General features: G+C 37.8%; 1 protein-coding gene across 1 annotated transcript in view; it reads right to left on the bottom strand.

The window, feature by feature from the left end:
• The window catches only part of ablim2 (actin binding LIM protein family, member 2), a 39,398-nt gene that overhangs the window by 20,701 nt on the left and 6,325 nt on the right, over positions 1–12,372 (bottom strand). Inside the window, exons 2-3 of the mRNA XM_056770712.1 lie at positions 10,453–10,608; positions 989–1,172 (exon numbers count right to left, since the gene is read on the bottom strand). Coding sequence (XP_056626690.1) covers positions 989–1,172; positions 10,453–10,608 — 340 coding nt within the window. The remainder of the gene's footprint in view (positions 1–988; positions 1,173–10,452; positions 10,609–12,372) is intronic.

Raw genomic sequence — 12,372 nt, forward strand, 5'->3', positions numbered from 1 at the left:
TCATTGTTGACTGTGTTCCAGTTTATGTTGTGGTGTCACCCTCCAATAGACCTGGTCATCACACAAAGTCCTGTCCTGGCATACTTGGACTAATTTAGCTGATCAAAATATGACCCATGTGTCAGTTAATAGGCATGCAGTCTCTGAAGTGTGAATTCAGTCACAGCGCCAGAGAGACTGTGAGATTTGCAACAAGTACGTACTGAATGCTTTCTGTGTTTAAAGTCATGCAAACTCAAATCTGATTGTAAATACTTCTTGGTTTTGTAAATAAAATGCAATCTATAATATGTCTAAATAGCCCCACAGGCGTGTTAGCACTGAAAACACAACAAAACAATAGCATTTAAGCACCTGGTTAAACTGGATTTAAGGTGGTAAGCGAAAAAGAACTAGCTTTTTGTGCTAAAATGTCTAGTGAGTGTCTCGTCATTTATAATATGTAATAGAAGAAACTGAGTAGAGTCACAGATATTTACGATGTGATTTAAGATCCAGTCGCACCCAAGAGATCAGATCGGGTACACCGTGTACAAAGAAACATGGGCATTGCTATGGAAAGATAGGAGGGACTCATCGTGAGTAACATGTCACATGAACACACACACAGCATCCATTCAGAGACTAAGGGTCACCCTACACCACCCTGAAAATAAGTGGCCTGGGAGCAGAACGTACACTTAACATTCTTACTGAGAGTTGATGGTTCTCCTTTCCTTACTCTGCCAGAAGAACAAGACTGTTTCCTGTAAGATTAACTCACACATTCAGAGGCAGAAGATTTTGAAGTAAAGCAAAAGGGTAGAGACCAAGACTTTTTTAGGCCATTTAGGATATGGACTGCACTTCTTTCTATTATATCAGTTTTAAGTTTGTATACCTATAAGTAAGTATACCTTCAAATTTAATAAATCTGGTTACTGTTGTCATACTTTTCATACTCCAGAGAAATCACTTAACTCTCTCAACACAAACATGTTTGTCTTACTTGCAGGCGGCACAGACAAAGCAGCGAGGGTGGTAGGTCTTGCCCAGGGCGGATACAACTTCCCCTTCAATAAACTCTTCGCAACTGAAGCACCGGGTCCCATAGAGACGCTGATAATCCAGAGTGCAGATATACTCGCCCTGTCGCACGAAAAAGCCTCCCTGAGCCAAGTCACAACCACAAACTGCAGAGAAAAACAAATAGAAGAGTTACAGCTTCATTGGCAATACACTTTCATCTAGGCAGAAACAACAAATGACAACATTCATTGAAATAATTTATTGTACACAGCTGTGGAAAAAAGAAACCATTCCAAATTTTAATTTAAACAGCATTTCTAGATACATGTATAGTGCACATTTCCATCCAGTTTCTGTTGAATTTCAACAAATCAAACCTCTGGAGAGACAACAGCAATGTGAAAATTGCTGAAAATTATTCTGTTACGACTGACAGCATGACCAGTCATAAAAATAATATAAAACAAGGTTATCAGATAAAAATAACCTTAAAAGATTTCCTAAGTACGCTTTCTTTGCAGTATTTAAGGTCTGAAAAACAGAGCATCTTTTTTGTTTCCCCATTTTTTATTTTAGAAACAATATTTTTATTTGGGGAAAATATTTTAAGTAGTTCACAAATTAAACAAATATCATAATTTTACCAAAATACATGCACAGAAATAGTCAATTCAGAATTTTTTTTTGTAAATAATTGAAATGGTCCAAATTTTTGCATGGTGGTATGTTAAACATATCTCCTAATTCAGTCATTCAGGTGCTTCAATGTGCGGTTTCTGTACTGTGAGTCAGCTGATCATGTGGATAATACTCAAATAAGCCAATTATTTTCAATTAAAACAGATAATGACAACCTGTTAAATCACATGTTTTGCTGTGTGTATTTGTTAATGAGTGATTCGAATTGTGTCCGGATCATTATCGCCACACCATGAATTCATAAAGACCATAGAGGAAGGAGATGGGCAGCTTCATGAGTGGACCAATAAATACAAAACTTAAACTTGCACAAATTTTCCTCCCTCCTTCCTGTTCTCACTGCCCTTTTCCATTTAAACAGGAACCACGCAAGAACACAATGCACACACATACAGAAATGCTCCGATGACATCATCCTCAGGGCTGATCCATTTTCCACCTCCTCTGAGGTAAATGATAAACTGTGGAATATCCTTCTTTTCCATGCTTTTCTCTTTTTATTCAGAGCTGAGATGATAAAATGTTAAACTGCAGTTAAGAGTAGCCTGTGTTGTAGGAAAACACTATAGACAGTAAGAGAGATTTTTACCCAAGTCTCAAGTCTGAGACGAATCCAAATACAACCACGCACACACACGATTGATAGATATGCAATGTTCAGCTCATAGTAAAACAATAACATAGGAATGTTTTTAAGGAAATGGCTGACATTTTTTTCCATGGCTGCTGAGGTGCGATCTTTGTTGTGTTAAATTATTATAGTCAGTTGCATGAGATGCTTCTAGCAAATATGATTTGCAAAATCAACTTCCACTAATGTAGCACACTTTTAACTTAACTAGATAAAACATTCACCTTATACATTTCACAGAGACGTTTATCCAAAACGACTATCCGAAAACTCGCTATCAGACACAATTGAGCCAAAGAATGTAACAAAAACCTCAGCGATAAGAAGTCATCTATGCTGGCGTGATATGGTATATTTAGTTAAGCTGTAGATTGTAAACAACACCTAGTAAGAAGGGTAAGGAATGATTCAAAGCAACCAACTCATCACACACATGCTGAACTCTAACCATCAACATATACAAATACAAGTCATAATGGTTCTCAATTTTGTTATTCAAAGGATGTTTTCATCCAAAACAACAAGCACTATAACAATTCCAGGATGTGTCCGATCTGAGCAACATTGGGTTTAGTGCTCCTAAGGGACATGCCATCAGCACCTTGGGAATAAAACTTCAACATTTTAGCTTTTGCCTTGGTAGCTCCATATCAAACCTACTGAGGGGGGTTCAAATAAGGGATGTGTTTAAACACAGAAAGTCTCGAGAATATGCCCTTGACAACATAAAAAATTATACAAGCATCACTTGACAAACAGCAATAAAACATGGGACAAGGATGGTGTATGGAGATGTAGTAAACAAGAGAAATTGGGAGAATCAGTAGAGTGATGTTGTAACTGTTTCAGATCCACTGGATGGATGTTATTACCTCTGAAACCTAAACTTACGCCACGTTTACATGATGAAAAACGGAAAAGTTTTTCTTTTGCTTTTTCGTGAAGTTTCAAGAACACATGACAGCGTTATCAAAACTGTTTGCATTTACACGGATCCAGGATAACGTATAAAAGCGATGTAGTATGCACCCCAGGCCAGTGGATGGCGATCTTGTTGTGTATAGAATCAGTTATAAGGCAAAAGTTATTTTTAATACCGTTGGTCAACGTATATGTGTGTTCAAAGTCTGGCGAATGTAAATAGTGTGTCTACGCTGGTTTATTGTTGCAGCAAATCCACATTTTGCTGGGGAATCGTTAATACATAGTCGAGCAGTGAGAGCTCACAGTCACAAAGCAGCCATATTGTTTTGCCCAGACGCCAGAGAATGCGGCCCAGCCGTAGCCGGCAATCCAGTCCTTTTCAGCCGGCAATCCAGTCCATGCCAGCCGGCAATCCAGTCCGTGCAAGCGGGCGTACAGTCCGTGTCCTTTCAGGCTTGCTTGAACTTTTGAGCTCCCCAGTTTTGCGCTTGTTTGAACTTCCTCCCCTGGAGGAAGTTGCACTTGTGCTCCCCCTTTGGACTCTTGTGCTCCCCCCTTGGATTCTTGTGCTCCCTCCCCCTTTTTATATTGTTCTTGTATTCATCACGTTGCCCTGTTTTTGTTAATGTCACAGTCTGTCTTGACTGGTTTGTGCCCTATGGAGCGCAGGTTGCAGCTCCTTAAGGAGGGAGATCTGTCATGGTTCTGCCCCATCTTGTTTTTGCTTTTCTTGATCTACCTCTTTTTTTATGTGGAGAGTGACTATTTTGGCCCTTATGGCTCGCCATACTCTCTCTCCGGTCTCGTCTTTGTTCCTGCCATCTTGTTTCCTCGTTAGTGCTCGTTATGATTTCATGCTCCACAGCTGTTCCCTCGTGATTTATCACATTACTTAATGCCCCTGTGTCTTCTGTCCTGTGCTGGTTCATTGGCATTTGTATGGTGAGTTCTTGTGCCTTGTTAGCCTAGCCTAGCCTAGTCTAGTGTTGTTTTGTGGTTCCTGTCAAAGGTAAATTTTAGTCTCGTTTAAGTGTAGTTAGCCTTAGTCCTGTCTTGTCAGGTTATTATATTACTCTGTTTTGTTTTTTCCTTGTCATCATTAAATGTCAATCACCCTTAACCGCTGTCTACACCAGGGTCCTCTGTCCATGTCTCACCACAATCATGACACATCCAAGGTTTTGGAAGGACAACGATGAATACCCTTATTCTATTTGTTAACATAATATTTAAAAAAATGTTTTGATATCATGTGCAAGATTGACTGTTTCCTTTCTATAATCAAACATCATTAGCAATTTCTCCAAGTCTCCAAATAATAAATAAAAGCTAAACAAAAATTAAGATTAGATACATGATGAGTGTTACGTTAATATATTGTTTTTAAATTTAAGAGTAAAGTTACAATATTTATATTATAATCTGTGCAACCGTGCCATTGCCTTTCATTAGAGACTTTGAAGAGCATTCCAATTGAGCTTGTTTTGGTCAGCGAAGTCCACTTCAACGGATATCGGGTGCTCAGGGAGTAGGGAGCATTAAACACTGCATAGGAACCCTATCAAAAGTAACAGCTACTATCTGTGTTTTCCTCAAGGTCAAGACATTGCTAAACTAGACGTCAACAGAAAACAGCACTGTATTCCTTAAGGGTAATATAACCTTTCCAGACACTGTTTAAGTCAACACAAGCTAGTTGCAGTGTTTTAGCTGAATTATCTGGAGTACTCATGAAAGTACTCTATGAATATGAAAGCACTCTATAAATGCATTAACTATGATCCTAAACATGTCACATAAAATTTGCATGAGTTTCCTGCTGTATACTGTTATTTGCAAAATTGGCTTACACGTTTATAAATATGAATGGGAGCATTTCTTTAAAAAATAAACTTTAAATAAAAACATCCAGAAACAAACCATATATAAATAAATATTTGCTGATAGTGTAAAAACAACCAAAAATAAACATAAAATAAAAATAGCTGATGATATTGTACAAATTAATTATGTATTGTTTGTTTGTTTCTGGGTGTTTTTCCCTCTCCAGCATGAGTGGGTGCCCTAAGTCACACCTCTGGCACAGGAGTAGATACAGATCCATTGCAGAATCTTGCCTGGGCAGATACAACACAAACAGAACATTATGTGCTACCACTCTCACAACCTCATAGTCTTACCAACTTTTTCAGGAAGTAGTTAATAATACAGCAGATAGATAGACAGACAGATGGCTCTGTTTGTAGGTACTGAGACGATGAACCTCTCGTCTATTGCCTGATGAACATAAAAACACCTGCATCATAATCCTCACCTCCATCTGGCAGAGGATCACATTTGACACCCAGCTGTGACATTCACCTTGATAGTTCTGTTCCTTCAATTGCCTACAGCACACACAGTTCTGTCTCTAATGACGGTGAAAACACACACTGACTCATTAACTAATTCACAATCATAGGGCTCTATTTTAAAGATCTAAGCGCATGGTCTAAACGGGTTGCCCCTAATGAGTCATGGGTGAGTTTTGGGTAAAACGTGCAGTAAACCAATCAGACTGTCATCTCCCATTCCCTTTAAGAGCCAATTGCGTTTACGCCGTGGCGGATTCGCAATTTACAGGCGCAAATTTGCAAGAGCAAAGATTGGGCGCAACTGCTCGTGCGCTAGGTCAAAGCGTGCAAGCAGATCATCTATACGACAAGCCAGATTTTTGTATCTTTATGTACACGATATTTATCTTTTACATTTAAATCCATTTATTTTTTAACATTTGGGCATGTTTGTGTGCTGTGTGCGACCTCTGTGTGTAATAAGCAGAATGTACACGTGTTGTGCACCCGCCTATAGGCGCATTTACTAACGCGCTCTCTAAATAAGCAAAAACATATTGCGCCCTTTGACTTTCAAACTGAAACTAGCAAAAACACTTGCGCTGCGCCTTGTGCCGCATTGTGCCGGGTGAACGATAGGGCCCATTGTGTGTAGTTATGTAATAAAAGGAAGACAGACATGTAACTACATGGCAATCTACACAGCAGAGAGATTAGGGTATGTTGAGTTAACACAACTCAAGCACAAGAAAGAATATCCAAACCACTGCACATGAAAGGTCTGGGCTACTAGCCAAACAGGATTGGTGCAGTGAAGAAAAACCGAGAACTTCAGAAACTACTTCTTCTATAAAATGCATATTTTCCATAATTAATGCGGATTGGTCAACAGTTGATAAGGTCAAAGTGGATCTTTGTCTATATATGTTAATGTTGTTGCATGTATTATTTGTTTAACCCTCATATGATCCTTCTCTGTCTATTGCTGTGTTATTGTTATACAATATGTTATGTAGAATGAATGTGCGCTTAAGATCAGCTGCAGGCTGTGAAATAAGATAACAAAACCAACAATATACCCATTTATTATGTGGAAAACAAGACAGGTGCGTGAGAGTGTGCATTGTCTGAGATGTAAGGTTATCTCATCAGTATGGCTGTGGCACTAGCATAGCCCCATATCTAATAAAAATGAAACGAAATAGGTAATTACACGCTTATTTATTCTTGTATATATACTAGCTGTATATTTACTTAGACTGCTATATGTGAGCACGTCTATGCATATTTTAGGCACATAAGCAAAGGTTTACTTGCCAAATACAAGACGTGCCAATGCCAAATAAATGGATATTATGGATAATATATGCAAAAATATATCATACACTTTTCTAATTTGTCTTTTTGTAGTAGTTTTATGTAAGTCATTGAGTCAATAAAACTGTTATTTTGTAGTAAATAAATTATTATGTTTTTATGACTGTGTGTATTCCATTATTCTTAAATGTGAACAAAATACTAAAAAAGAATAAGTAAATGACCTTAAACTTTTAAATAGCATAAGTTATGTCCTAATATTAATTATGTAAGGTCTTTATACACCATCTCTAAAGACGTAGTTATGTATATATTCCATTTCTGCCTATAGATCCTCAAAAGAAAATACAAACTGGACCTTTAAAATACTGGGGTACAAAAATCTGTGACGATTTTTGTACCCTAGATATATGCAAATATATTTTGCATATACAGTATAACTATCACCTGAATTTTGCAAAGTATAAATGGAAGAGATATATCCGTTTTGATTGCTCAAACTCAATAGTGATAAAGCTTTCTATATCAAATATCAGTATTAATACTGTATATTAAACTCTTTTATATAAAGATTGTATTATTCACATAAAAATAGATTTACTTCAACAAAAGCTGGCTATATGTTGTTTTTAAAATAATCTGATGATGTCAAAAACGCACGATATGGGCTTCATTGGAACGAAAAATAAACAAATTACCATGGTCAATGTCAAAAATACAGCAGAAGCGCTGCATTTTTTTAAAAGCATATTTTCAGTAAGTGATTTATTAGAATGTTTTATCCTAGTCTCACATATTTGGAACAGGTTTTGGGCGTGCTCAGTCCAGACTTCATGGAGAAATGAACTCCCCTTGTGTCAAATATTATCACAATGTTGTCATGGTGTGCAGGAAACAAATACAGGCGGTTCTGTTATAACCATATTTCCCCACGAGTCCCTGCATTTCTACAGACCTCCTTACGAAGGCTCCTAAACATCTTGGACTGATGCAATATCATCTGGTTTGTTTGATGTTTTACATAACAAATTAGTTGAAGGGGGTGTGACGGCACATTGAGGGTTGGAAAGTCACACACTCACACTTCCTGTAAAAACACACACACACACATACTAAATGTTCTTCCTCTAACTGTGCATTATAAAGCTAATTATTTATGTTAGTACATAAGAACAGCTTTAGAATGTGACCTGTTTTGTTATGTTCTTCTTATCTCAACATTTGAATCATTTTATAAAATATGTAAGGTGTAATATACCCTACAAATGCAAGTGTTTTGTCGATCACTAATAGGTTGAAATCTGGGAACAATTTTCTGCAAAGGCCCCATATAATTTCAGTAGGATGTAAGTGAGAAAGATTGACCATGTGTTTCACATTATAATAAAAGACACAAATCGGACTCTACATGATGTAAGTAGTTCAATACTTATATCTATATTTTCTAAGAAATTTATGATTGATTTTATCAAATAAGTCATATCAACAGTAACAGCCTGAAGGTTTTAGGAAATTTTAGAAATAGCAGACATCTGATCTAATTTAGCCCTGCCACGAATATAACATAACAGTCCAATTAAATCAGCATTTGCTGAGATAGACATTCCAATCATGTATTGCAATCAAATAAAGACGATTTTGAGGAAATAAAGAAATGTCTTGAAATGTGCATTTCTACAGTATGTTTTTGTCAGAGCAGTTATGCATTATGTGAGTACTCCAGACAGCTCTGTAGTTTTCAGTGTGACTCATGAGTAATCCATAGTACAGGCCACATTAAACCTGCACTGACATTGCAAAGCACACAAGTTCGCTTTTTTCATGTTTGCGTAATTCTAAAACAATGCAGTATGTTTCAACTAGACAAAGATTCTTTCATCCAAAATGAGTTTGAGCTATATGTAAGGATGACGCATATACTATTGCTGCACTGCTGTTTCAGCTCTGCTTCTGCAATGCGAGCACGCGCTGCTAACACATGCATTGTAAATGCTCTCCAACCTGTTTACATCAGCGGTGGAAAGAAATAACATGCAACTAACATGCACTCAGGTAACGCTCAGGTTACACTCTGCCCAATTTGGTATCTATATTCTTATATAGCTTACAGTATCTATGGTCCGATGACGCGAATTAGTGGAAGCAGGGACTGATATTATTGGGTGTTATTATTACTTAATCAAAACAACCCGACTGCAGTGTGATTGAAATAACTTGGAACGCACAACAAAAAAAACATGAGTTTTGAACATTTTTAAAAACAGAGTTCTGTTTTTGCAAATGAACTCTTCATACGCTACACTATACACTATATTACACTATAGTAGAACGTATTAGGTCCCTGCCCAAAACCATGTTCCCACATCGATGTCTCCAAGTAGGTTGCCTTACTTCAAGTTAATCTATAAATATTGTAAAAAGATAGAACGGAGTCTTCTTTACCCCTCTTATATATCTTTCTCTTTCACTAATATAAGATAACAAGATCACACAAAATAAATTTAAATTAAAGGAAAAGTTTATCTCAAATTATCAAAATTGTGTCTTCGGAACACAAATAAAGATATTTTAGGTGACATCCAGGAGGTCCTATGAGCGGATGGACCAATTTAAATACGTCTTTAGTACTTATCTGGACCTCGACAACAACCACAACCATGATGTCTATGACGGGGCCTGGAAATCTCTCGGATGTCACCTTAATATCTTTATTTGTGTTCCGAAGATTCGTGAGGCCTTAAAACATGTTGATAGTCATGTGGGTGAGTAAAAAATAACACAATTTTGAGATGAACTTTTCCTCGAAGTAAAGTTGGATTTACCTTAAATTGCCCTCTGATTACTGTGATAGATACATTTGAAAACATATCATGACAACATACAACCCGAAACTACAAAAAACACACCCATTCACAAAATTAAGGCGTACCAATACCCTCTAGCCTTAACAAGCCTGCATTAAATCCAAAATCCTAACTAAACAGCCCTTAACCGTGACGTAAATACAGACAATAAGAGTTAGAAGTAATTTGACTAGCAGTACATAGAAACCACACTGACTGGCACTCTGAGTCAAGAATAAATTTTAATCTCTATTAAGAAGCTCATAATGTCTCAACCCAGAGGTCACCTAGCAACTGCTGTCTGGATTTACAACATTATCAAGCTGAAAACAGCCAGTGGAAGATACACACAAGCCAACAAACACATTAATAGACACACTCACAGACAAAACAGGAAACAGCGGTCACCCCCTTGCCATTAACTTTAGCTAACTTGTTGAAATCACAAACTGTCACTTCTAAGTTGTTATGCGGTTAGAATTTGCACCCCACCCTTCACGACCACAACAAATGATTGGGTTTATTAGTGTGACACCAGTGCTGTGCTTGACAATACTGTTCTAGTGTTCACTCTCCTCAGATTTGACCTTGACATTGTCATCCCCTTTGTTAGAGATTCCAGTCGTAAAAGGCATTATAAAAGTTTCAGCAAGCACAATATGAATGCAGATGAATGGACTGGGTCTTGACGCGTTACCTTTGCAAACAAAGCACTTGATGTGGAAGTGTTTGTTCTGCACTCTCAGAACTTCGCCTTTGCACGGCTTTCCACAGTTCTGACATGGGGTGGGGCCGCTCTGCCGCTTGCCCTTCTGCTGGTCAAGGGGACTGTGAACAGCCTGCTGGTGAAACGCTGTGGAGAGAGTGAGAGAAGAAGGTGTCAGATTCAAACAGAAGAATTCACACACCCACACACACATATACAGTATATATTTTAAAGCTGTGAAATCTCGAAATGGTACGGTTGTAACTACATCATATATGACAAGTTCGTGTTCTAAACAACACATGTCACTTCTATTTTCAGAGGTGAACTTTCACCCTTTTAACTACTGGGAACAACAACGCTGTTCGCACGATCCTCACAGGATGTTCACAAAAGACGTGAATGATGGCAGAAGTCTCCTTTGTCATATGTTTAATCCGTCATTTGCGGCTGTTTGGACCCGGCCTTCACACCTACTCCATTACAAAGGCATGCAAACTTTTCACAATACAGCCGACGACACAGTTAGAGAAAAACCTGCAACCTCTTGTTTTAAAAGGGCGAGTAAAACTGGTTTCTGTTGGACATCCCATTCCATTCTGAAGTGGGATTAACACAACAGGTGTATACGATGTACACAGTGCATGGGATTAAGTGCCATGCAGTGTTTCCCATTCATCAATTACACTGTTGCGGGGTGCCATAGTCTAATTTTTTCCCGCCATAGTTTCAAAACTAACCCAAAAAGGTGTATACTTCCCATAACAACACATCATTGTGTTGTCTGTTTTCCATTCATTGATTTTTTCCCCCACGAATAGATTTGCCATGATTCCCTTTGACATTTATAGTTCACTATTTAAAACAGCTTCATTCATTGGAGAGTTGCAGGCATGTCTCATGTTGTGTGCAGCGCCTCGTCAGCGCCTCTTTCTCACATGACAGTGTACAAATTAAAATGTGGCGGTGTTTTCAATATGCGTACTTTCCTTTCCATGTAAACATCAACAGTTTAAGATGTTATTGACAGTGAAGACAGTTGATCGAGTTTATCATGACTTAACGAAAGTTAGCAGAGTTTCCCACACAACTTTTTCTCTATGTGCTTGGTGTGAGTCTGTGTGCGAGCCCTCCCAGGTCAATGCGGTTTGCACGCGCACATGTGTTCTGTAGTTATAACTCTAAAAGCAAAGTCTATTCTCCCATGTTTCGGAATTTGCGCCAAATTGTCTGCGCTATAACGTTAAGCACTCTACAATAAAACTATCACTTTATTATGTGTTTAAAATTTAAGAAGTGCTCTAAAAGAAGAGGAGAAACAGCAGTATAGGCTATGCGCTGCATGAGAATTGACAAGATACATAAGAAGCCTAAAGTAGCCAAATCACCACATATAGCTGCTCTTAAAAGTATATATGGTGATTTTGTCAGGCGATGTCGTGTTTATAAATCAGGATTTTATCAGCAGTTAAAGTGACAGCTTGTTGTGTTATTGGGTCGTGTTTAGTCACTATTTTATATTCTTTTTATGTTTGACTAAATTAAAGATAATATGTTAGAATAGCATTCAATTGTCTTAAAATACAATATAATGTAGACAGAGAGTAGAAGCAAAACAAAATTCAAGTGCCAACACTAGACCAAACGCAAACACGTGATGACTGTAATGAACTCTCCACCGCCGCCAGCCACGCCCCTCGGCATCAGCGTCATCACCCAGCTTCACCCAATCCCATTCACAGGACTTAAACCATGAGGATTACCACCATGATTCCACTCATACCTGTACCTCATCCCCAGAACACTATATGTGACCATGGACAACAAAACCAGTCTTATTGGTCAATTTTTGTAAATTTAGATTTTTACATAATCTAAAGATGAATAAATTAAATTTCTATTTATGTATGT

This window comes from Triplophysa dalaica, chromosome 17 (assembly GCF_015846415.1).
Source record: "Triplophysa dalaica isolate WHDGS20190420 chromosome 17, ASM1584641v1, whole genome shotgun sequence".
NCBI classification, from domain to species: domain Eukaryota; kingdom Metazoa; phylum Chordata; class Actinopteri; order Cypriniformes; family Nemacheilidae; genus Triplophysa; species Triplophysa dalaica.